The 26,889-nt window shown below is 39.7% G+C and overlaps 2 protein-coding genes and 3 long non-coding RNA genes across 10 annotated transcripts in view; 3 read left to right on the top strand and 2 right to left on the bottom strand.

Moving 5' to 3' along the window:
- ccnk (cyclin K) overlaps window positions 1-26,889 on the top strand; it is a 263,741-nt gene that overhangs the window by 86,941 nt on the left and 149,911 nt on the right. The window lies entirely within an intron of this gene.
- On the bottom strand, window positions 10-14,953 carry agbl5 (AGBL carboxypeptidase 5). 3 transcript variants are annotated; one of them, XM_071478701.1, is made up of 17 exons: window positions 14,672-14,953; window positions 12,417-12,707; window positions 12,087-12,258; window positions 11,774-11,940; window positions 11,459-11,636; window positions 11,112-11,290; window positions 9,429-9,960; window positions 9,134-9,303; window positions 8,715-8,850; window positions 8,196-8,413; window positions 7,865-8,067; window positions 6,960-7,136; window positions 2,736-2,866; window positions 2,541-2,593; window positions 2,205-2,380; window positions 1,509-1,642; window positions 10-1,413 (listed from the first exon to the last, which is right to left on the bottom strand). In XM_071478701.1, exons 2-17 carry the CDS (start codon window positions 12,629-12,631, stop codon window positions 1,336-1,338), a joined length of 2,919 nt encoding a protein of 972 aa, XP_071334802.1. In that variant the 5' UTR covers window positions 12,632-12,707; window positions 14,672-14,953; the 3' UTR covers window positions 10-1,335. The 3 variants fall into 3 exon arrangements, with proteins under 3 accessions (XP_071334802.1, XP_071334801.1, XP_071334803.1); XM_071478700.1 differs by lacking the exon at window positions 14,672-14,953 and adding an exon at window positions 14,218-14,374; XM_071478702.1 differs by lacking the exons at window positions 6,960-7,136; window positions 14,672-14,953 and adding an exon at window positions 14,218-14,374.
- Window positions 14,292-18,114, top strand: LOC139621829 (uncharacterized). The gene is made up of 3 exons (XR_011691096.1): window positions 14,292-14,431; window positions 16,645-16,686; window positions 17,429-18,114. It is a non-coding gene; the product is annotated as an uncharacterized lncRNA (long non-coding RNA).
- The window catches only part of LOC139621828 (uncharacterized), a 24,031-nt gene continuing 13,834 nt past the window's right edge, over window positions 16,693-26,889 (bottom strand). Inside the window, exons 3-6 of one of the 4 annotated variants that reach the window (XR_011691095.1) lie at window positions 25,502-26,266; window positions 23,412-23,498; window positions 18,679-18,820; window positions 16,693-17,512 (exon numbers count right to left, since the gene is read on the bottom strand). This is a non-coding gene — a long non-coding RNA (uncharacterized lncRNA). Of the gene's footprint in view, window positions 17,513-18,341; window positions 18,821-23,411; window positions 23,499-25,501; window positions 26,267-26,889 lie in introns of those variants that run through there. The other 3 variants (XR_011691094.1, XR_011691092.1, XR_011691093.1) reach the window with 3 other exon arrangements.
- On the top strand, window positions 18,817-22,945 carry LOC139621830 (uncharacterized). Its single transcript, XR_011691097.1, has 2 exons — window positions 18,817-22,077; window positions 22,215-22,945. It is a non-coding gene; the product is annotated as an uncharacterized lncRNA (long non-coding RNA).

Here is a 26,889-nt window from a genome sequence, read left to right as displayed (position 1 = left end):
TATATATATATATATATATATATATATATATATATGATTTGTTCCCTTATTGGTGTGCTGTGGAGCAAAAGCTCTATAGGAATGTGACAGAAAAAGTATATTCAATACAAATATATATTGCCCATAAAAGTATTAACTCATCCTTGGACTTTTTCACATTTTGTCAAATTGAATCAAACAAGTAAACACAGTAAAACAAAAAAGGGAAGTAAAAGAATCTCTAAAAGTTTCTGAGTGTTAATGATAAATAAAATTTGATTTGATAAGTATTCATCCCCTTCCCATTCAATGTTATGTGAGGTAACAACATTTACAGGTATTGGTTTTATGTTTTAGGTCTGTATCAACTTTGTTTTTAAGCCATGCTTGGACTTGTTGATACATTCTCTTATTTGGTACTTTTCAGTAACTTTCTCATGGATTAGTTTGACATGTTCTACTCTAACTAGTGATTGGACATTCCAGATTAAAGTGTATTTATGCTAAAATCACTCGCTACGCGTGGCTCACTAACTTACAACTTCACAACACTGCTGTTTTATAGTTTTACTTAACTCAGATAAGTATGATTTTAGAGTTGGACATTTCAGTTTTTTTCTGTTGAGCAGTGTGGTAAAAACAAAGCATGAAAAGGTCCAAAAGGGGTTGACTACCTTTTATGGGCACTGTAGGCAAAGCACAAACAACTTCTGGAATAATTACATTAAATACACAAATTCTCACACATTTGTTTCTGAACTCACAAAGGAAATGGAGGAGGTTGTAAAGGTGCTGTCGTGCTTTTCAGTCTGGATAAAAGTCAACTGCTGCTGTAATAATTAAAGTGGCTGACTGTGAAACCATACAGTATGTCTATCAGTGCATAACAGTATTGGTCAGAGTGCATCTACTGCCTTTTGGGGGGGGGCAGCAGAAGGAAAAGACTAATTTTACAAAAACACAAATGTGAGGTACAGTTATAGTAGCTGAAATGTTTTAAGATATTTCAAGTAATTGGATTTTGATCAGTTGGAAAACGGGGATGGGGAAAGTGTGTGCCTCTCCCCTACCTCAACCACATCTGTGGTGTCATTGAGCAAGGCACTTAACCCCCAGCTGCTCCAGAAAAGCTACTCGGTGTTTGTACTGGGCAGGTATGACTATGCTGAAGAACATGGTTGAATACATCATGCATGCTCAGGAAACAGAATAAATTAAGATAAAAATGTTATATTGCACATTAAGATGCCCAAATAATCCTCCTGTGATGAAAATGCCCTCCTTTGTTGAACATGTAACTGGTTGTGATCACAATACGGTCATTTCGGCTCACATGAAGAAAACACGCAGCAGTTCCTAGGCTTCTCCACACAGGGTCACTGTCTCACACATGTTCACAGGCTCAGGCAGAGGCATCACTGGAGTTTCCTCAACCTTTGAAGACAACATGGATCAACCCGGTTAAGTCATTCATTGTCTTACTGTAAAGTTAATTCTATTTGATACACAGGCTGCATATATGTTTTCACCTGTTGCAGTGTTTCATCCATCTCTGGTGCAGTTTCTATGATAGTATTTCCTTTGTAGTGTAAACTCCTGTCTGTGCTCTTCTTCATTAGTGCCTTAGAGGCCAGCTGTATGGCACCATCTTTCCCCGACACACCTGCAGAGTGATGTAAAACAGTGACCTAACTGTGCATATGTGCAGTTTACCTACTGGAAAGAGGAAACTCAAAACAGAACTTCTGTGCAGCATTTAGACAATTATGGAGCAAAGGAAAGTATATTCCATAAAGCTGAGACACCTGTATAGGAATCAATATTGAAGTGAAATTGAGTGGTTAAAGTATAGAAATGGGAACCAGCAGTTTAGAAATTCCTACATTGGAGAGGAACCAAAACAGCAATGATTCAGGCCATAAAACTAAAACAATGGGCTAAAAGACTATAAAATGCTCCTTAGGGCGAAGGCGAACTGCAGAGAGGGATGATAATTATTTTTGGGTTCATCATCAGACAAGTGTCTCTTTCCTTTTGCATGAGTCATTTGGTTTAATCGTATTAAATAAAAATTCATTATTGCAGCTTTATGATCATGTGGAATCCATATTTTATTAGATGACCAACTGCAAAACCCTGTGTGTCACTGACCCCGTCATTCGGCAGGTGACACGCCCTAGGTCAAACAGAGCTAACACCACAGCAATGTGCGTATGTATACATGCCTGAGAGTGACAGGTGTCGATGCAGGCCTGGTCTGAGCATCTTCCACACCTTCATGGTGGCGGACTCCTCTGGATTATTGCGAACAGGGGTTGTTTTACTGTCACGTGTGGAAGAGGTGTCAGTTGATCCCAACCTTCGGATAGGGATGCGACTCATATGAGGTTGTAGCTCACACCTGGGCAAGCAACACAGAGGTTAATATTTTCACCACTCGTGGAAAAATTACAGCGTGGAGAAGGCTAATGTCCATAATATACCATGTCCCACTGTGGCAATGCTCATGTGTTATCTAATTATCATCATTTTCTTCTTCATGTAGACGAGGTTGGACTCACTTGCTACATTTGATGGAGGAGAGGATGTGTTCTGGCCCCAAGTCTTTAGTAGTCTGTGACAGACGGAGACATTACAGCAAGACTTTGTAAACCAAATGTATAATGAACATAAGATATATTGTTTTTTTTTTTATCAATAATATGAAAAATGAGGAGAATTTGCTCTCAGTGAGTGAGCCAGCTTAGTCAGCTAACCTCTGTACGGGCCTCTGTGGAGTGATGGGTTCGGCACCCTCTCCCCGCACGCCCAGGACGCATGGGGAAAGGCATTCTGGACAAACCCTCTGAAGAGGTTCCACCAGTCTGAAAGTCTGGACAGCTGAGGCCTGTTAACCAGACGAGGGGACATGAATACAAAAAAAACCCCCAAAAAACCCATAAAAATACTGAGAGAGAGAAGGGGAAACAGCAGAGGGTATATAGGTAACATAACGTTCAGAGATTGACAACTATTCCAGGAATAAAAACATTATTTAAAAAAATTACAAATTAACAAACAGGATTTGCTGAATGTTGACGTATCAGTGGTCATGTAAGCCTGTTTTGACAGAACTGAGCATGTTGGGAAGAGTCATTGTCTTGAGTTTTGACTTTCAAGCATCTTGACCTGTTTGTCACCAACTGCACTCCACATGACGCTGATAAATAAAGATTACATGCAACAGAGTGGATAGAGAGCAGAGGACTCACACACAGAAGTTGCTTCACAAAAGGATAGTTTTTATTCCAGAGGTTAAACAGAGAGGCGGTAAAGGACAGCAGCACATTTAAGAAGGTGACATTCTTAAAGATGTTACACAGACAAACACTTAACCGTAGTCTGGTATAGAAGGTTAGCACCACATTGAAGGAAACATTCTCATAAGGAGTATAAAGCAGAACGACCTGATGAGAATGTGGCTATGCATACAGTTTCCACCTAAAGATATTTAAGGTTTGGGGTTAAAACAACTGGGAAACAGGACATCAAAGTTCACAGTGAGAAAGCAGAATAAAACTACAGTACGCTCTCCCCATTTTCTTAGGGCACTGGTCTAAAGTGAAAGCTCATAATACATCGTTCCCCACTGCGCTGAATGAAGTGGGCATAGGCTACATGAAAATCATCATTATAGTGATATTAAAGGAGCATTTAGTAAGACTTTTATGTCTCCGTTTCACAAAATGATGATCAAATTTTCATAGGGTTGACAGTTTCACAGCTAGTTACATTCATTTTTCCTCAAAAAGATGAGATTTTCCTTCAGGCCTATGCTCCATTTTTGGAAAACTCTAAATAAATAAATAAATCTGTGTACGAGGATGGTGCTGCAGAGAATCACAGACATCAGTTTTTGTTTGATATCTGCTCTAATTAGTTTTTTTTTCTTTTGTTAAAAGGTCAACTAAAGTCTTAAACATGCCCCTTTAACTTAATGTCAAAGCATTATCTGTAGTTATATATTTTTTGTTTAATGATACAGTCTTTTAGGCCTGTATGTTCAAATAAACATCATAAATATATTTCCCCTGTTTTTCCCTTCTTCATTGCATCTTGCAAGGGTAGGTTTCTCCAAATCGAGGAAAAAGCAGATGTAGAGGCAAGATGGATGACCTATCAGATCACAATGTAATCCAGCTTTTCTGGTAAAAAGGATGAGCAGAGCCTCTTAGACCTACTGTTTACAACAGAGCAAGGCACACTATAACTACAATGTCGCACAGCACTGGAACAGACGATAGCTACAGCAAGGCCAGATATTCAGAAATATATTTTGATCCAATTGATCAAAGGTCTGGTTTATCGGCTGCTTGTAAAAACCTCTCCAGATCACAGACTTTTCACCTCTGCATCTTCAGTGCGTCTAAAACAGCTGGTCTTAAAACACAGACCATCATCAAGTACTTGGATGACAGAACACAAAACCAAATTACAGACAAACTACTATAATTACACAATTGGTCTATGAGGCTTATACATATAAACCAAGACAACGAGATAATTTCTTACCTCTGGTAACCACAAAATATATTAGCTTTGACCATCAACAGCCAACTACACACCTGTCAAATTCAATTTACACAATGAAACACACAGATGTGCTTGAATAAATAATGATCAATGTTTTCTTCACTGGCTTGATGAAACGTAATAAAATTAAAAAACTCTGTACTTCATATACACCAAAATCAATGATGGAATCTTATTAGAAAATTATCAGCACTTGCCAACTTAGTCTTGGTCACACTGTTGGAAAAACAAATAGTTTTTTATGATATTGCTTGTTGGCATCTCCATGACACAACCCTTTTTTTTCACAACTCCATCATCCACGAGGATTTAAGCCAGTGATGGTCCACATGAGGTTTCTGGCAGTAGGCTACTCTGTGAATATCATAATGTCAGGACCAAGACTGGACTGACACTGGAATGATACAGGTTTCATAAATTTCACAGACTCACACACAAAAATTAAACAACAGACCTTTTAAATGTGAATTTCACTAACAAGGATTTAAATGTAGACTACAAAAGGCTAAGTCCTACTCAGAACTAACTCCATATATGACTGTAACGGGACGGTGTGATCAGCCTGCAACTTGCACTGTTTTACATATAATCATTACGGAGTGAAATATAAATACAGAAGAGGAACAAAAGATCAGAAAGTGCTTCAAAAGATTTTACAGAAACAGAAGTCACAAGATATTCAGTATAATTCTGCAAACCCCATCTCCTAAAAATTTAATAAAACAAATAATTCAAAAAGTAAAGTGCAACATGGCAAAAGTTATTCATATTGTGGCTGATTATGAGTAAGAGTAACAGTATTTCCCAAATATCAGCACAGTAACATGGTAATAATTCTTCTTAGTTTATTAGTTGTATACTGACTGAAAAAGCGACTTACTCAATGTAATCATAGTTACTTTGGATGACAGTACCCTGTCCTCTAGTTCTACTGTAAGGAACCTTTACCCTGTCATTTCCCTGTCTCTGGGACAGCCTTCTGCGCAATATTGTAAAAATTGGAAACATCCTATCTCAAAAAGATACCGAAAAACTAGTCCATGAATTTGTTATCTCTACACCAGACCACTGTAATTCTTTATTATCTGGATGTCCCAATAACTTGAATATACTGCAGCACGAGTACTAAGAGGAAATAGAAAAGAAAATCATATCTCTCGAGCATTAGCTACACTGCATTGTTTCCCTGAAAAATCCAGAACAGAAGCCCTTAATGACAGAGCTCTATCGTATATTAAAGACCTCATAGCACCCTATTATCCCAATAGAGCACTCCGCTCTCAAAATGCAGGCCTACTTGTGGTTCCTAGACTGCAGGGGGAACTTCTCTTCTTCTTTCTCATCTTGCCCCCATTTCTGTCCTCTCACCCCAACTGGTCGAGGCAGACGGCCACCCCCCCTGAATCCAGTTGTGTCGGAGGTTTCTCCCTGTTAAAGGGGAGTTTTTCTTCTTCACTGTTACGAGTGCTGCTCATGGTGGGAACTGTTGTGTTTCTCTCTATAATATTCTAAGGTCTTGACCTTACTCTGTAAAGTGCCTTGAGATATGTTATGATTTGGTGCGATATAAATAAAACTGAATAGAATTGAATTGAATCTATTAGTATAATATTTTTAATATTCATGTACACTGCTAATATCTACTGTATAATCTGCAAGTGCAGGGGCACAATGGAGATTACGTAGCCAAGCAACTGCCGCTCTTTGATAAACACATTCACACACTAACTGGTCTGCTTTGTTTAGTAAAGAGAGCCCACAACAACTATGTCAGAAGGTTGTGTGTTACACAATGCTTGATATAGGATTGGTAATGAAAGGAAAAACATTTATCAACACATTTAAGTTATAATTAAGATTTGAGGAACACTTGTACTCTCAAGTGTATTATTTATCCTAAGGTGCTAACATTGTAGACACATAAATTATACAGATATGTGCAGAAGGAAAAACAAAAAATATTTGAGGAAAAGTTAGAAGAGCTAGCACCAATGATGTTTCTCTCACACACTCACGGACACACACCAGAAAGTGATCTGCACTTGTTTTAACCTACGATGAGGCAAGTGCAGGTTTCTGTAACGACAGTCTCTTGATATTAACGCACCTCTTGATACCTCTGATACTCAAAGCAGAGTTAAGAGCTTACACTAACTCGGTCCACCCACACACACACACACACACACACACACACACACACACACACACACACACGCGCGCGCATGCACACAGAGGCCCTCACAGGTTAGGTTAAATTCAGTCCTGGGTGGGCCCAGTTGGAGTGTTGGTGGCCGGTGGTAAGCTCTGAAGGAGTAGGGGGCTCAGTTTGGAAAGCAGCCCAGGGCGTGGCAGAGCCTGCAGGGAGGGGAGCAAGGTGGAGAGGCTGGGGGGCTGGAGGGAGTACAGACCTGTCATACTGACGGAGGCCGGGAGGGGACAGGAGCCCGCTGCACACACTGAGGAAGACGAGGAGGAGGAGGAGGAAGGGGGGGAGAGTGGGGGGCGTGAGGGTGTGTGGCTGTTGCTGGGGGACCGTAGGATGGAGCGGTGGTGGGGGGGACGTCTCTTCTCCTGAGGCTTAGGGTCTACAGAGAGGGAGACACACACGCACACCAACTAAGAGACATGCGGGGATTGTGTGCAACACAAACATGAAGTGGGTACCTGTGGAAACTGTCCTTCACAGGAGCCGTGCACTGAGGCACAACAGATGTTTAAATGCTCTGGACAAACAAGTTGACTGGATATAGTCATAATCAATTGTTTTAATGTAAAAAAAAATTGGTCCATCCACACAATCAATTTGGTTGTGTTGCCTAGGAATAGGACTCATTAAAACATAAAAGCCATGTGGTTTCACCCTCAGTTTGAGCAGAACTACTGTTCGAGGTGACAAAATGCATGCGCAGACAGCAGCATTGGGGGTAAGGGTCATGCTCAAGTCATGCAGGGGTCATGCTCATATTACAGGACAGAGACATCCAGGACACGATTCCATGTCAATGATGTGTCTAAAACTCTAAATCCTCTCAAGCTTGGGACCCAGTTTACATCATTGTCACAGTAAACCTGAAGCTAACTGTCACAGACATTGACACATCAATCTGGCATCCTAAAAGAACCACACTACCAGCCATCAGCTGTTCTTCACATCAACAACAGTAAAAACAGAGGATGGCAGCCAGAAAGAGCCACTAAGAGATAGAATGTGTGATGCTGAGAGAGAAAAAGAGAAGAGCAGAGAATAACCCAGGAAGAGGTGATAGAAAACGGCAATCAGCACGACAGGCAGATTGTTGAGAGGTCAGCTTACCCCTGACTGGCCCGAGTGTCTTGTTGCCTCCGCGCCCGCTTGTGTGTGTGCTGTTGTGCTGCGTGTGAGATCGGGGTGGGGGGCAGCCAAAAGTAAAGCTTGGAGAGCTGTGCATCTTTGGGGAGGGTGTCTGGCTGCTGCTACTGTGGCTGTTGCAGCGAATGCGGCTGAGGGTGTTCTCCGACGCTGAGCCAGACAGACAGCTGCCACGAAAAATCACAAAAACAACAAAAAGCACAATCAAACTGTTTACATGAGAAACTCAAAGTACATAAGTGTGTAAGAGTGTACATTTGTGTGTAGGTTGTCTAGCTTCTTTGGCTGAACTCACTTGTTGAAATTCTTTGGCGGTGAGGCCTTGCTGCCGTTGTGGTGTGTTCTTGGTGGAGGGTGAGCGTGGATGTGTGTGTTCAGGCCTTTGGTGTTGCGGACATGCTTGAGGATCCAGGCTCGGAGATTTGTCAGGCAGCTGTGCTCTGACAGAACTAGTCGTGGCCATGGGTTACACTCTGCCATATCCAGGGCTGAGACAGCCACGGCGCGCCCCACCTGATGCACAGTATCATATGAGTTTACTTCAGAACTGCCTTATCTTGTTAGGTAAATTTTGTTTGCAGATAAGTTTGGTGGTTATCAAATTTCACAAACACTAAACAAACATTGCCATAAACACGTGTTCATCAAACACTAGGTTGGAAATATCAGCTACTGACAGGGAGTCAATAGCTTGGGATGCGATTTGTTGAAAAGTTGTTCATTCATGTTTACAAAAATCTGTTATCCTGACACAGTGAAAACCTGTCTGAATAAGATTAAATATCTGTTATACAAATGACTCTTGTCTTCCTACCTGTTCAAATATTTCTGGAGTGTATTTTGGAGGGAATGATGGAGGTGGAGGGGGGGTTGCCCGTCCGTTGTCATGGCAGGCAGGTGGAATGGTGTTCATGCTTTTTCCTGTGTTGTAGTTGCACTCCAATGTGTAGCTGTTAGGGAGAATAATAGAAACATGACTAACTGTTGCTACAGCTGTTGTTTTCTACAATTATTTATTCAATACATGGCCCATGTAAACTGTGTTTAAAAACATTAAAGATGCAGGATTAACAGTGGGAAAACAACTTATCCTTGAATTTCTGAAAACCTTAATAATGACTGTTCAAAACCCAGACAAGTATTGAAAATAGAAGAAAAAGTTGCCATGTACTATGTGAACAGACTACACTCAACATCATCTACTGAAGTAGTGTGTATCCATTAAAGTCTGACCTGTGAAGCAGCCCTATGGCCTTGTGAATGGCTACTCGCCCGCTGCCTTCTTTGGACTGCCCATCTCTCTTGTCTCGTGCGTACATGTTCTTCTCTGAGAAGTTACAGCCAAGGAAATCAAAGTGTGCAGAGTTCACAGCAATCAGTCTTGGGTACAGCATGTTCTCTACCTGCAGACAGAGGAAAGAGAGTGCAGTGAAGCCAAAAAAAAGTTTGACAATTACACAAAATACAATTTGGTATTCTTCCAGAAATATACCAAGGGAAGGGTTGGAATACACAGATAATCTTTTACCTGCTGGCTCTCATCAGGAAGGCTGTTTCCGTACATAAAACATCCACGTTTGGAGGCGTGGCCATGTAAGTCCACATAATATGCCACGCCTCCGTCCTGGGGTGGAATCGATTCCTGTTCCTCCACATGTGGGACTGTTACCTCCACGATAACAGGGGCTACAGTCTCTGATGAGCTTGATGAACTGTTCTGGTCTCCTTTCCCCGTCTCTGTGGTCACCCAGACATTTTCCTCCGTCACCATGGGAACTTCGGAATGTGCAGGGTTTGCATCCTTCTCTGCAGTTTGTTGGTTGGAGCTGACTTCAAGAGCAGTTTGGGGAGCAGCTTGATGCTGATTGGTGGGTTTGGTGTTGAGGGGAGCGGTCTGTGTGTGTGTAGGGCTGTTTAAGTGAGTGTTGGACTGTTTATTGTGCAGGCGGTTGTGCGTGTGGTGGTAGAGCAACAGTGTTTTCGCTGCATAGATGGATGGGTGCAGCTCAGGGCTGGGGTTCAGGTATTGTCTGTTCAAGTTCACTCCTCTGGAATCAGTCCTACAAATCAGAGACAGATTGCTAGTTATCTAAAAAACTGTAACAATCTTCTGTATAACTGAAGGGCTATTCTGGCACACTAATTACATACTGGTGTTTATTTAAAGAGCAGATGGTACAGACACTATTTTTAGGTACACATCATTCCAAATTTGTGATTGAAAGAAGAGCAGTAAACCTTGAAACCTTACACCTGGTAACCTGGATCTGCTGAAAGGGTCAATGTGTCATTCAACCTGTCTCTTCTAACGTCCTCATGACAACCAGTGTATTTAAGTGCATCTAAGTAACCAGGTTACAGTAAGCTTTTTGTAGTAATCTAATTCCTTAAATGTTGTGTATATGAGAAAACCTGTTTCCATAGGGGGAGTATTTCTCCCTGCTGCTTGGTCACATTAACTGGTTTCTAATGTGCTATTTAAATGTAAACACGAGCAGGACAAAGACTTCAGACAGTGAGAATATCACTGTGATAGCAAAGCAGCAGTATGAAAGGACATATTGTTACAAATTGCAATGCATCCTTGAACACCAAACAATTCCAAATAGTATTTCTGCCCAAGTAAAACTCATGAATATTTGTAAAATTCAGACACATTTGTGCTATACAGAGAAAAACCATCAGGAATAATTGTTTGTATCACTATGTAGTTATATGGTTAAAATAAATAAATAATGCTTTCAAAATAAGGGCTGGGGTAGGAGAGAAATCTGATTTGCAGCATGTATATGTGGATTTACAATAACCAGGTCATTACAGTGGTGTAAACATGTTTTTCTGTGTTACCTGATTTCACTGTCAGTTTAGTGAACAGTTATTACTGAGTTTCAAAATGTGGGCAAATGAAAGGAAGAAACGCGACTACCATTGATAATCATTTTATGGGATCTATTTGCAAGCCAAAACCACTGCTAAGAAACTCATATGAGCCACTGTTATCTGTTGTAACTACCTGTAACTGTAACCTAATAGTAACCCTGCTAAAAGCTGAGTCACATCATGACATAAATAACACAAAACATTTACAAGAAGCAATAAGTGAATGATGAGTGTAATTCAAAACGTGCAATCCTAAAACATGGGTCTGAACTGCACTGAGTTTGTTGTGTGATGTTGTGATGGTCCATGTATGAGAATGTAAAATACTTACCTGTAGTGTCCACGGACAACCCCGTCTGGGTTGAGCATGGGAATGAGTTTAAACACGAACATGTTTCTCAGCGCATGAGCACGTGGGTCATCTCTTCTTAGGATAAAGTTTAGGAAACCGTTAAACACAAAGGACGAGGGTGTCTCCCCTGGGTGTACCCGACTGCTGAGGAAAAACACCTGGAAACACATGCAGACACACCAATGCCAGGGGTCAGCTTCATGACTTTGACATTATTTAGGTGATTCCACATAAGCCTCAGCCTTAAGTGTTGTCATTAAAAACCATTAAAGGTGTCACATTACAAAAGAGAATACTGATTGAGTTTCTGCACAATTGAGTCATACCCTTTTGCTGGGGAAGCGATGTGGTCTTGGAGTGTTGTTGTCGGGAAACAGCTTAGGTAGACGGGGTTCTCTCTCCTCTTGCATCCCGCTGCAGTTGGTCACAGTGAGCAGGTCCACTCTATTGCCATCCAGAGAGTGGCACAGCAACTCCCGATGATAATACACACTGTCCAGTGCACTGGCAGATGGAGCAGGTGAGGAGAGAGCAGAGATTGTAGGGAGTGAAAGTCGGTAGAAGAGTGAGGGGCATCCCGCTTACAAAGCAGTGTCAAATGTATTGCATGTGTTATGGGGGGTGTGCTGCGTGTGTTCTACCTGCTTGGACTGAGTTGAGCAGCATTAGGGTAGCTCTCATCCAACCGCTTCAGCATCTCCTGGCACTCGCTGTAAGAAAATGGGTAGCAAAAGGAGAAGTAGGTGGTGGCCCCTCGCACCTCCAACAGCCGGTGAGTGAATGACAGGATGAACTGGTTCTCTACAATCTGGAAAGCAACAGAATAAAGGAAGAAGAGACATATTATTAGAAAGATAATAATAGTTGTCAGGAAGCCAAACTGACAGTACTCTGCCTCATTGGCTCCTTCTGCCCACATCATCTGCCCGACAGCCTCTGAGTGTGTGTATATACCTCAGATGTTGGTCTGTCTCGAATCCTTTCCCACCGGTTCTTGCCAGGTAAAGTGCGTACAAGAGGAGCCATGCCCTGGCTGTAGAGCTTCCTCTGGTTATTCATGTTCATCACATTGATCTTCAGTAACTTCCCAGGTGCTGCACCCCGCACACTGAAGTAAAACCATGATCTGAAACACAAAAACATAATTTGGGATGCTAAAAGTAATGGAATGCAGTGTATTAGCTGTGTGCAACAAGTAAAGATATTTATCTACAAAGACGCTTTAATTATGTCTCTTGTCTTTTCATGAAATTAACAAAATACCTGACACAAAAGTTCTGTTACCTGTTTCCATTCTCGTGCTCTGTGCCAGCGCAGTCTGGCTGTGTCCACACATTGAACTCATAGTCAGGGGTAAGGGTACACCCTGAGGGGCCACTCCCACTCGAGGCTGTATCCGAAGAAGGGCTGGAGCTGCCCTTCTCCACCTTCTCCACACGTGCGAGGTTTCCTGAGTCAAACTTGGAGCTGAACACAATATTACCAAAGCGAGCCTCCATGGTTCTGAACTTTTGCTTCTTTTACTTTTCTCCCCTCAGGTTCTTTGTGAAGAGCCAGTCAGAGGTCTGACATAGTCTGTCATGAAATCAGAAAAACATAAAACCCATTTACACTATAAGATGTATACATACATATATATATACATACACACACACACACACACACACACACATATATATATATATATATATATATATATAAAGAAAAAAGCTAAGGGATGCTTGTGCTGTTACGTCTGGTAAAATAAGTTAAAACAAGAGTGATTTATGGATCCAACAAACCCAGGCAGCCCTTTCGTCTTACATGATGTAGCCTTGCATTGTAATGACATATTAAGAAAAAAATATTTCTTAGTCCTAGGCCCATGTTGCAACTCACACAGGTCTTAAAAAGCTGATGTGCTTGTAAACAGACAATTGCTGTCTGCCCATCTCCATAATGACCTCAGTGCTTACTGTATACTATACTGAGTACTCAAAAATCAAATTCCCTGCTTACTTGACAGCTCTACAAAACGTGTCATCGTGTATTTTGTTCATTTTTATGACACCAAACAGCATTCACGTTACTTAAAAGGCACAATGGCTGGTCTCAGTCACTCAAATTCAAAATATTTCCACTCTAGTACTGACAAGTCAGAACACCAGCTATGTGTTTAAACATTGCAGTCGCTTTTAACATTTTATTTTTGATAGTGATATCTTTGTTTTGTCTATCTAAAAGACAATCATGGCATTTCTTTATACTAGTGAAGAAATGTAATATATCTATAATTAACTTGACGACTCACTTAAAACAATGTAGATACTGGAATTCACATTTCAGATAGTCAAGATTGAACTTCATATAATGCAAGCACCAAGCAAACATAACTTCAGCCTTACTAGTTAACATGTAATGACAGATATCATGTAGATGAACATGCAAATGCAAATATTTTGACTCACTTGGACAGCAAGTCAACCTTTTATATACGGTCTATGAAGTCAACACGTAACAGCGACAACCTGAGGCCATCAAAGAAACTACAACAATGGTCAAACTATAGGCAATATTTTCTTAATTGACACTCCGGTGTTAGCTAGACCCCTGTATTTATCATACTACTGGCGCAGACAAACTGGTGCATGGCCGGCCATCATTAATAAGAACATAACTGCACTTCTGTCCAGAGGGATGCAATAATAGCTGCTGTTTGTTTTCAGTAACAGAGCAATAACAACAGCTGACCGAGAAATCTCGCACAGAGTAAAGGGGGAGTGAACTATCGGCTGCAAGCGTTACACTCGGTTCACAAAATGCCCTCGGTTAACACTATTTAAATCAGAAAATGCTAGCTAACACTGACAACCATGCTAGACATAACGGCCAATTTCGGACCGTTACTGTTACACACAGCTAATAACGCTAGCATACGTTTCTAAGCTACTGAGGCTAACTTAGCTACCGAACTAGCAGTCGGTGCTCAAAACGAAACGTCTTTTTTTTTTTTTTTAACTGAATACGTGTTTTTTCGTCGTAACATTATCACCACATTGTAGCTGCACCCACGCTTTAACACGAGACAATGCATTTTCAGTCTTACTAGGCTATTTTCGATCGATGTCCATTTTTGTTTTCACCGTCCTTCTTCACCCTCAATTCATTTCTCCGTGTGCTGCGTTCAGGTTTCTCTGTAGAAACGAACGCTGCCTGGAAATTTCCTTGTCTTCTCCTTACAGTAACAAATGGTGGGACGTTTGTTATTGTCAACGGTCACCGACATGGCAAGAATTGTGGTATTACAGGAAGATCGAGAGGTAATTCTCCGGTATTAGTCGTCATGTTTATAAGAACTATAATTACGTTCATAAGCACAATCTTACAATAATCATGTGACCAACATTGTTCTTATGACTATTTGGACGCCATATGGTGGCTAGCTATTGAGTGCAAAATACACCAGTGTTACAGAAAAAAATAACATGAGCAAGAAAAGAACATAAATGTAAAATAAACAAAATGTTCCCCTTAGCAATTAAACAGAAAAGAAAACTCACCAACAATGCCTTACAGACATCTTGTATGAAGCCTACTTTCTGATCCTGGGGTCAGGTCAGGACTATGTACATGGAGAAACCAGGCAGACTATGAGAGAGTGACCTAAAAACCTGAAAAGTCACATCTACAAAGCATTCTTGCCATTGCCTCCAGCAGACTTGGTAAAGAAACATTTACTCCAAAGTTTAAGAAAACCAATTTGCCACAGTGCTGCATAATAAAGGTTTATTGGTTAATAATAATAACTATGGCTTCAACTATCATAGAAATGACCTTGATTTCATATAATAGCAAACATTTTAATGGTTTTGGAGGAACTCACTCTCAAAATCATGTACTAGAAATGTCCAGAGTTAATCATATTAATCAATTAAAGATTTATCCTTAGGATTTGTGTTATTGTAATTATCCTCTTATATCAAAATTACAGTTAGACCTAAGTGTTGAATTATCTCAGGATAACAAAGTTGCGTTCTTCCGTTAACAGCTTAATTATCTCCAGAAAATAAAAGATTCTTCTCTTGAAATAGAAAAGTCCAAGCAGTTTCTTAAAAAAATTCAAATAAAATTCAAGTCCAAATTCCAAGCCCAATTTTTTGGAAATGTGATTGACATCTATTTCTTTGCTTTGAAGTTTGATGTTGCTGCTGTAACCTCAATAGATGTTAGTGGCTCACCTGCCCACATTGGCAGTGCATACAAGGTTGATACAAAATAACTTTTTCAATTCATTAAATGATCAAGTATCAGCTCAGTGGTCTTAAAAATGAACGGAGGCAGATGTGACACCTACATCTGGTAGAAACACACTGTAAACACTGACACACGGTGTTATCACCTTTTAAGTTGATGTGGTGAACTTGTTTGCAAACTTCCCTTCACAAGTCATTACTCTGGTCACCTGGTGAACGGAAATCTAATATTTACTCTCCTCTATGTTCTGTTTTGCTCTCCACCCTCCCCTGAGAAAAATATCATGCTCCTTAGTTGCTAAACGCTCCACGGTGCTTCGTCTTTCACCACAGTGTTTTGTCTGTCATTTGGTGATGAGTAAGTAGCATACAGTGGCATTTTACAATTTCTTCTCTGACAACTGCCTGCTGCGGCCGAAAACGAAAATGACATTGATAAGAGCTGTGAGAGTGAAAGCAGTAAAGCAAAATAATGAACTGAAAGATACTAAAACTCTTTGTAGAGATGAGGGGAACACCACAGTTGGGCGACCATTTTCTTTTCATATTACATATAGTCATCTGATCAATTGCTCATATACAAATATTGATCAGAGCAGCTTTTTTCAAGTGCAGCCAATCCAGAGAAAAGCCACATAATGATGTTGTCATTCAGTGTCACTTTTACTAAAAAATCCACTTATGTATTCACTAAAGAGAAAATAGTAAATGGAGAAATAGTTTTTTCTGCTTGCAGTATTGTAATGGTTGGCATTACTTTTTTGTATCAAGTGTCACATCACAAACGAGGTATCTCATTATCTCAGAATAACATCTTGGTTTAATTATTTTCTTGAGTTTATTTCCAAGTAATTGCTTAAAATGTCTTGGAAACTGGAATTACAGTTGTGACATGTTTTTTTTTTCTTAAAAACTACATGTGAAGAAATTTTATCTTAAACTTAAAAACATCTGGCAGATAATTTATACGGCAACCGAGTTTAGACTCAACAGCTGGTATAAATGTGCTCATTTTGGATTTTGGTTTGAAATGTTTTGGTATGAATGTCTTTGGAATCATACCTTCCTTTACCAAACATTATAATTTAAATCAACAGATACACTTTTTCACTGAAAAAAAAAACAAAAAACTTTATCAGAATATTTTACTTTAAGTGTAGTCCCTAAACAAATGGACTAATGCTATATTTTATAAATATAGCACATGCAGCAATTTATATACTTTTTGTTTCATGATTGTTTCATGAATAGTGTACCAACATGTAAATATCTCTTTTCAGGCAAATGAAGACCCAACCTGGTTTTTTCCTGTGAAAAGACTGGTCAGTTAAAAATCAACATTCAGTGAGCAGTGAATGAAGATAATGCAAGTGAAAGGGACCAAACACTGTAAAAATGGTCTCAACTTGAAAAATTCATTTCAATTGCTGCCTTAAAAATGTGAGTAAATTCAACTTGAAGCTATGTTGCATTGTCCATCCAAGAAAACCTTATCTTGTCAAACAAACATACAATTTTGCACTTTTTCAATTATTTTAAGTTAAGTTTACTCAGGCTTTTAAGGCAGCAATTGAACTTGAGTTTTCAAATTAAGTAGACTAAAGTTTTTAATTGTTAGTCTTTATCTTGACTATTGCGGGTTTCCTTTGGTTCTGGGAAACGGCAACATTTGAAAATGCTCTTTGTGTTTTATTTATAGAGAGAAAGTTGTTTAAAGACTGAAGACGAAGAAATTGACATTTACAAATTGCTGGTGAAATCTTTTTTTTAATCCTTCGTCAAAGGTATCTCCAAATATGTTACTGAGAACGTGGTCGGACTGTGGCAGCTTGTGCTTTACACCGGCTCATGTGATTAGTGATATGTGAAAATACTTGATTCACAGTGGGTAAGTATGTGTGAAGCTGCTGTCAGATAAATTTTCCAGGCATCAGTTTCACAATACTTTCTATTCAGGGAAAACACAGCATAGGTTATTTCACTGACATGTTACCACCTCTGAGAGTAGATGGATAAGATAATAGTCTGTTTAAATATAGACATCCCTCTGTGTTGCTTTGACAGGTGCTGATATTGATGCTCTTTGTATCAGATCTGGGTTTCTTGAGAGGAAAGACTTCTTCATCTCCTTCTATGAGAGGCTGGAAGCTAATGGGGAGATCAAAGACATACAGGTTAGTCATATACGTGATTTATTACGTACAAATCAAAGGTTATTTTTCTCCGTGGTACAAGTGGTTACCACTGAAGAGGCATTTGTCCCTGTCATCAAACTGTCCTATGATGGATTTGAGGTCATTTGTCTGAAGAAATAAACAAAAGTCTACAGTCTGCACTACCCTCCATTAAGGTTTTACCTCCTTGATGACAAGATGTTGCAGAACGTAGATAAACTCTGCATCAGGAGCCTCAATGATAAGCATCAGATTAAAGGACTCAGATGCTCAGAAATCCTGAACCGTTACCTGACGGTGTAGCTATTTTTCTCTGATAGACGACAGCCAACCAGTTTGTTTATTTGTGGTTTGCCGTTTTTAAACTGTGACTGTTTCTATATTAAACTTTGTTTTCATTCTGTTTTTTATTGGCTACAGAGTTACTGAGGAAATCCTGAGTGTTGTGAGTAACATTTGTTGAACCCATAGAACTAGTTAAGCTTGCTAGACCCTCAACAGACTGTGAATAGGTGGACGTGTCTTCTTACATGACAATGGGACAAGTCTTTTTTTTGGTCTTCATTCAAACCAGTACAACATGTCATTGGCTGTATCCCAAATCTTTTTCTAGTCAGTGGTGCAAAGTGACAACTTCATTCTCAGTTTGTTGTTCACTAAGTTAAATATTGAGTGTTCCGGTCCAAGGGATTGACTTTGGACACAGTCGTTGTTTGCTTTTCTGTACTGGGGCTCATGTTTTTCAGTGTCTTATGTTGCCATGGATGTTTTGTTTGGTTTGTCTACATTTGCTACTAGGCAACCACAGCCCTATCTTCATTTGGCAGAAATATACCATGCACAGATTCACTATATATTAAATACACTTTACTACATAACTGTCAAAGTAATTGTATCTTTTTATCTAATTTTACATCATTTTTGAGAAAAAAATTGAAACTTTAGTAATAGCAGTAGGAAGCTATGCTAATGTGGAATAAAACAGAGGTATCCAATATTTAACTTAGTTTGAAAACTCTTCGCTGGCTGTGGGGTGTGGCAAATTAGAGCAGGCCAGTGTTAGGTGACATTGTGCACTAGAGGTATTAATCTGTTTTCCAGTCCTCTTATTTTCTGTCATGGTGCATCATTCACTTCAACCTGCTGGGCTTCTTGGGTGGTATATCAGGGCTGCACTGGTAGATAGAATTTGTCAGTGTCCAAATGCCACAGCGTCCACCTCTGGTGATCACATTTTCAAGGTCTCCTCCTTGTGGTGAGTTGTCCCAGCATGTCTGGTGTCCTTGTTAATGAAAAAACATCGAACTGGGTTTACTAAAAGTCACTTGGGCACTAAGATCAACTGATTCCATAAAAAAAAAAAAAACTGCCCATTTGAGCTTATCTCTTGCTCTCTATTGACAGACTTCATTAACAGTACACGCTTACTATGATAACCAGTTTCTAAAGCTCTGTGTTTTGTTGCTGTACTCAACATTTACCTTTTGTGTGACTGGTTAAAAAGTAGCAGTTCACATCACTTGGTGCTTTTCTCTTAAAGTGATTTTGAAAGGCAACTAGAAGTGTAATATAGGGCTTTTTAACTTGTGACTGTCTACCACTCTGAAAGTGTAGCTGCATGTTGATGCTTTGTAAAAGTTGTAGATCTGGATCAGTTGATTTGAAAATCCTGTGTTTTGTGTCAGGCTGTGGTTAGTCCCAATACATCTGAAGGTAGTTGAGGACTGCTATTCGGATTTTTAGTAAAACTTTGGGCTATAAACATAAACTCATTTCATTTAGTGAATTCTCAAATTTCTTAAAATGATAATAAAAATCTGAGTCTAAGCGACGGCTGCCACATCAGAGAGAGAATGAAGTCACTTAGCTGACATCCACCAAACATTCACTCATCACTACTGCATTGTGGCTCAATTCACCGTTACTGTAATAAAGTTGATCTAAGACAATCTCTGAATTTGCTCTAGTGCTAAATCACTTGGTAAGGTAATGGTCTATATACAAAGTGCCCAACCCTCATGGGTTTAAAAGACACTAAAAGTACAATTGCAGTGGTCTAACATTTCATGTAATTACAAAATTTCAGAATATTTTACAGCTCAGTCTTAAACAAAGTATTCTGCCTTCTCTCTCAAGCTTGGCAAATAAGATCTGCTTCAAAAAAAAAGTTCCCTTCCTGAAACACAACCCAAAATTTTCATAACCATCCAGCCAGAGGAAATAAACATAGATGACAATTTACTAAAAAGTACATCTCTTACGTCCTTGTGGGCAGGACAGAAAAACAAACGTCATTCTAAACGTCACCAAGCTCACACAACAAACAGAGACTGTCCTCCTCTGGAGCAGCATTTACCCTGCTGATCGTTAGGGCTGATGGTCGTGTTCCTGAACGTACCTGTGCAAATAGTGATCTTCAGATAAGGTTCTACACTGTAGCTTTTCTTTATGAGGCAAGAGGTTCATCATTTTTGTTTAGAACGTGTAACAAAAGATCATTTTGCTCTATACATGAACAGAAACATTTTATTCCTGGTCTCCTGAATATCACTGAGTAACCTGTTATGAAAAATAAATGACAAATCGTTCAGATAAAATAAGGATTTCAACTCATTAGCCCAGAGAGGGCTGTGTGAAGTGTCCCAGTTGAATATCTTTTTAGTCTCCGGTCAGACATCTTCACAGGTTTTTCCCAAAACTGAAGCATTTGACATTAATATCTGATGTTTGGAGGTTCCCATCCCTTATCTCCACTGATCACCAGAACTCAGACTGGCTTTATGATGTACAGTGTTACAACTTGTATTTTGACACAAAACCCCAAACACCATAAGCAGTGTCACACACAGGACACACACATGAATAATAGAGTTGAATTATAGAGTTTAACTGTGTTCAGTGCAGATTCCAGTGCTCTACCTGCTGACTGAGCTGGCTTTCCACATTGTGCTTTACAGAGCGTGAGATTGTATTGAAGCATTTGTGTTCTGTATTTTGTGATTTGTCTCTCAAAATAAGCTCCTTAAGGTAGGCTCATTGTGTGTTACATAATCACATTGACACGGTCTTGTTATTGTAAATTGACCATGTTTTGCTTCTATCACCTCTTGAATGGAGACTGTGTAATACAGGTCCAGAACATTTGTTTTTTGCTGTTAGTAACTAAAAATACAGACTGAAGCCTGTTCAAGTTATTTAAGAAGTGGATCATCTTTTGTTTGTTACTGTGACAGACTTAACGTTTGTGCCAGTTTTTAATGAATGTGCAGACGAGTTTTTGCCGTTTGCTGTTATTAATTGAAAATGTTGACTGAAGTGTGTTCAAGTCATTTCAGAGGAAGTGGATCATCTGTTTGTTTCTGTGTGGATTTATGACAGTTTTAAAGTGATTTATAGGCTCTCAATGTTCTGTTTCAGACTTAAATGTGCACTTAATTTTAATGGTTGAATACTTGTTTACTGAGCACTTGTTTTGCTGGATTTGCAGACCTGGATTTGATGATTTCTGTTAGTAATTCAAACTATGGACTGAAGCCTGTTACAAATAATTTGAAAAATGTGATCATGGCTTTATTGCTACGTGGACTGTTGTGGTTTTGAGCTTGAGTTTTTAAGCTCTGAATATGCCTGACTTAATTTTATTGTTGTGTCTGGACTTCGCTATTGAGTTTCTGTCTTTTCTATAGTGTCTTGTTTGAATAAATCTCCTGTGTGATTTGATCTCACTTTTTTTATTTTTAGTTTGGCAAATTTCAGCTAAAAAACTCCTCATCATCGCTTTTTCTCAGATTACACAATTATTTGGCAGCTGGAAGTTCAGAACAGGTTGTACCTTGATATGACTAGTGATACAGTTATTATCTTGTGGAAGAACTGATGGACAGTGAGCAGCTGTTGTCAGCTTTTGATTGATTTGAAATTTTTAATTTCTAAAATTTGGCATTAAATACACAAACACAGATTTTAAACTAATTAGATTTATTATGTTTAGAGGTTATAATGGATATAATGGAGATTAGTATCCATCTTTGTATAGTAATGTGATCTTTGTATAGTGCAACTTGACCTGTTTTAAATATATTGCTCAGAAATGAATTCACAACTCTCTTTGTTGGTAAAATAGAAATGATTACTTATGCAGTACTATCCCAGCCTGTGTACAAAGGCACAATGCTGTGATGCCATTGTTCTGTCTCTTATGTGTCAAGGCATTAGAAACTAGAGAAAATGAGAAGCCAAGTTTAAGTAAAACTGGAACGAATGTAGACATTTCTGCAGATGATCTTATATCTTTGGGTGAAAATGCTTCTTATTCATGTCTGTGCTTCTCTTTGAGAGAGAAAACAGTTTTAATATTTTATTCCCAGCTACTCTGGTGCATTCGTCTTTCTGAAAATTATGTTTTGTTCACTGTATGTGGGTTGGCCTGGTGGAGTCTAAAATCAGACTCCTGGTGGGAATTCTGGAGAAATATGTGCACGTTTCCCTGGCTTGTGTTCATCCACAGCCCTTCCCTGGACCCAGGAAGACCAATAACAAGTAAGGACATAATTTTATGGTTATTTAAGAACTTTATTCTAATATTTTTAGTTCTTATGCTATATATTTACTGTCAGTTTGCAGTAAGAGAGCAATACAACTTGCTTATTGCTGGGCTGTATTTCTGTATGTTTTAGAGAGAGTGAGCACAACGTGGCTGCTTGGACTTTAACAAAGAGAGACCTAAAAACCAGGAAATAGACCTGATCTCTGACCTTCTTTCCTTCACCTTTTCTTCCCTTTTTCTTTTTTTAAATTCAGTAGAAATTGAGCAATTTTGTGTAACATTATGAATCATATTTTCATTTTCTACAGCCAGGTACAGAGCTGTATGATATATGAGGAGGGGATGATGGTATCAGACACATTAGTGAAGTATGAAAATCTTATTTGGGAGATGGCTAATGGCGAACGCAAAAGGGTTTTCATTCCAAAACCAAAGCCTGCAAGGATCGACCAAATCTCTGCCACAGTGCCACTTAGTCACACACCAGCTGTCAGCGTGGGCCATCCAGGCACAAAGAGAAAAGGCTGCCCTAAATCTGAGACACCAGCCAAGAGGATGAGAGTTGACAAGGTTTCCCAAACTCTTCCACGCTTTGTTACTGGAAAAATGCTGGTGTGATGGCTTCCATTCTTACTTCTGTACAGTAAATCTGAAGCAACAGCCAGCAACTGGTCTTTTTTTTCTAAATTATATTTAATTTGTTTAATCTGTGCAAAAAGCAAAGTTTAAAAATGACAGGTTGTGGTTATGCACTGGATTATTTCTCCACTAAATTCCTGAAAACCACTCAGTGACAACAAGACTCAAGGAGGTTACTGTCCGCAGCCAAGAAATAGTCAGGGACATAAACCCTGTAAAAACCCAACAAAGCATTTGTGCACTTGTTTATAATGTGTTTATTATTAATAAATATTGCTTATTAAAACATTTTTGTACAGATTACCTTTGACCAGGCTAGCTGTTTCCAGTATTTATGCTAAGCTAAGATAAGCTAAGCTAAGCTAACCAGCAGCTGGTTAGCATCTCTTCATCTATTAGCAATAAAGTCAGTGAGCATATTTTCCAAAACTAACCCTTGAACATGCCTAGTACCTGCGCTAAGATATTAGTCAATATTAAACTAATTGTAATAACTGAACCCTTGCTGTGGATGTCATAATAAAAAGCTATCAGTATCTGTGTCATCTGTGCACATGTCCAGACCCAGCAAACCCACTTCACCCTCCATGATTCCACAGGCCACATAGAGACCTTGTTCTCCCAGTTGAGAAACTCCGTCTAAGAAGATCAAACCTGATGGAGAAGCAAGTAAAGAAATAAAACGCACCTGCTCCGACAGGTGTCTCGCTCAGTCAGAGTCTGACCTGGACCTCCTCAGCGTGATCTGGCATACAACACCATCCTCCAAGGTGCCCTATTAAAATACACTATTAAGCTTCTTAATTAGATAAACAAAGCCTTGCTAAGACACTTAGCACTAGTAAAGATATTCATACGTTTGGACTTACCTCCTGTCAGAGTCAGCCCACTGTCGAGCTGTCCAACAAGCTTCCCAGACTTTAAGCACAGAATTAGGAATAAAAACCTCTCCTTAGTTCCCTCTGGCTGCACGGACTGCTACTTTCCCCCTCCCTGTCATGCCCTCCACATGACACATACATGTTGAGATCCACGGAAGGCCTGTTTAAAGGTAGACTGACAGAGCTGGATGGACGTCACCCATTTTCACCACAAGAGGGCAGTGAAGCCTTTCTACTGGCCTCTTTGTCAACCGCAGCACAGCCATGGGCACACAGACTCAGTGTTCAAAGAGCAGTCAGTTGGTGACAGCAAACCCTGCTGCAGATTAGAGTTATCTTTACCTTCAGTAATCGCTACAAATGTCTCAGTCTTTAGGGGAAGAAAATAAGGATTTTGAATGCTTACATTTTTCACCTTAATGTGTTGATTTGGAGACCTGATAATAGTAGTGAGGGTCTGATTAATAATTTTCTGATGTATTTGTGAGGATGATTTATTATGATGCACTTTTAAAAAAATAATAAAAAAATATATATATTGGTGTTGTTGATTATTTTCCTGAAAGCGCTGTAGCTAGAAGATAACGTTTTGTCAGTTGACCTCTGTGAGCTCTTTGCAGAGGGAAGCTTTTAAGTCATCTGCTGTCTTTAACTGTAATTAATGACAGGGAGAAACAAACATCACTCATTATTGAACGGTAATTGTTTTTAGACCTTTTTGGATGAAGAGGATAATACTAAGTATGCTTAAGATTTGAGTACCACAAATATCACACTCAATCTAACGTCATTAGACTAAGTAACCGCACATGCTGTAGTGCTGACGGCAAGATGGACCTCGAGCATTAAAGCGCCTTTAGTATAGTTCTGTGTCAAACAGTCCCCTATAGCAGATGTACATAACATCCTGAGATGAAAGTATAAGAAAACGCTACATCTCCTTACAGGGTAGTTTCATTCTGAATAAATTTCCACCCTCATGGCTGGCTTTGTGAATTTTTTTCGTCACTAAAATGTTACATTTCTGACACTCAGAAATCCCATGATACAGAGTCATGAACAGGACTCACCAGCTAATTACATTAAATGGACATGAGACTTTATTAATGCACCTGAGCTATCACAGATTTCTCATCAACGGATAATGAGAAATGGTTTCTGAGTGCTGGAGGGAGAACAACAGATAACAGGGTTGACCAATTTCTGACCTTTGAAGTACACTATACAGTAACTTGGACAATTGTCATGTAAATACTTAAAAGGTACTCTTGTGTGAAAAGTAAGACTTGGCCTTTAGCTTTGATGGATTTTCAGAAGTTAATTAAATGACTGTAACATTTTGAGCTGAACCAAAAAGGGGCTGAGATTTGGCTTAGCAACATACCACAAACTTGCTTGTATTCTCTTCATTGTGTTTTGTAGATATGTAGAATGTATTATTAGTTTGGAAGGGAGGGGGGGCTGTACCAGATGAGACACCCAGATACTGAGCCATAGGGAGCAGACTCATAACATGTCCTAGTTAAAGGTTTTCTGTTGTTTGCATCCCAATCTGGTCAAAATTTCCCAAGATGTAGCTTGTAAGAGCGTGTATGTTGTTGCTAAGGAACAGTTTCTCCTGTGCCCCCAGTAGGTGGTCTCTTTATGAATATCATTACATGTCCCCATTCAGGGGTGGCAAGACATCTTTATCCCTTGCAGACCATATTTATCGCTATTTTCACTCTAAATTTGGAAGGGATGTTTGTGCTCATTGTGGTTTTAGACCTTTATATATTTACTGAGAGATGCAGTTGTGATGTAAAAGGATTTGAAACTTTTAAATAATTAATAATGGGATAACTGCCCAAATCAAAAGCAAGTCTATTTTCCTACACAGCAGTAATGGCGTACTTACATTTGTCTCTAATTAATCATGGACAACATTAGGACTTCATCCAGAGGTTTATCCACAGGAGGTCCAGTCTAGGGTGTGAGGCTCCCCTATAGTTGTGGCCCCTCTTACTCCCGCCGCATGCACTCTGTGTGGGGCAAAGGCTCAGGGCATGGCCCCTTGTCTTCCTGCTGGGCCTCCATCTGGTGTTGAGGTGGTTAGGTCCCCAGATTGATGGCAAGACAATGAGTTTATGACATGTGTCGCCGTGAGTGACAGAGGGTCTCGTCCCAACTGGGCCTCCTGACGACCACTGACATCACATTTGTCGTCGGCACTATGCCAAGGCTAATGGGAGGAGTGATGCTCCTGCTGTGGAATGGGACTTGTAGTTTACAGCTGGCTGGTAATTCAGGACAAGGATCAAGTTTCTGGTAGGTGTCTTAAGACTCTGTGGTGGAGGAGTGGCACCAGTGCACATTAACAAGCCTTGAACTATGTGAAGGAACAATAATGTATGGTAAAAGCATGTGCAGGCATCCATAGAAACTCACCTTCATTGCTAACTTCTGATTTGCACGAGTTTATAGATGTTCTGCTGCCAGTGAGCCTCTTGCACCCTATCTTCGGAGAGACTTTATGAAGCCTTCTAAACTGGTCTCTGATGTTCCCTTGTTGCCCCAGCAGTGCTCCTTTCACACACCTGTCAACACGCTGTTTCTTTCCACTTTGGTGGGTCCAAGTTAAAAAGAAATCGCATCCTTCATCTCCCACTCCTCTCTTCCTTGCCTAAAACAGGATGATAAAAGCCAGAGTTTCACATCTGAGCAACTGCAACAATGCTACTGTACCTTCAAAGGGGAAGATGCCACATTGTGAGATGACAGGGTACTGATATGAAAGTGTTGTCTTCTTCCCGGGTGAGATCAGAGGAGGCCTGGTAGATGTGTACTGTTATGTAGCTCTGAGTGGTCTGACCAGTGTGGTGGAGGAGAGGTGTCATGGCGCACAGACTTTCTGGGATGTGTATCTGTGTCAGTTCCCTCCTGCAGGAATTTGGTATCATGCAAAACTGTTAGGGTTTTTTTTTTTTTTTGTCTGTACTTAGATTTGTTTTTAATCAGATTGGTTCATTTATCTACTAAGTAGTAAAGTATGTAAAAATGTGCTTGTTAATCCATTATACAGGAAATGACTATGAAGTAGCTAATCCCCTCTACATGCTGTTTTAATAAGTGAAGTGGTGTTACATGCTTTTCCATGAACTTCTTGGTCGTGTTCCTCTCTGTTTCTCTTACAGCAGGTGTAAATGACAGAGCGCCATTGATTCACTGAGGAGTTTGAAGATTACAGTGTCACTTTCTTGCCCCTGACCAAGAAAAAAACATCATCTTCTATTACCAGCCATTTTT

Source organism: Trachinotus anak, unplaced genomic scaffold (genome assembly GCF_046630095.1).
Source record: "Trachinotus anak isolate AG129_WGS33_773 ecotype Australia unplaced genomic scaffold, CSIRO_AGI_Tana_v1 ptg000005l, whole genome shotgun sequence".
Classification (NCBI taxonomy): domain Eukaryota; kingdom Metazoa; phylum Chordata; class Actinopteri; order Carangiformes; family Carangidae; genus Trachinotus; species Trachinotus anak.
Note: the sequence above shows the minus strand (reverse complement) of the source record. Positions and strands in the feature narration are given on the sequence as shown.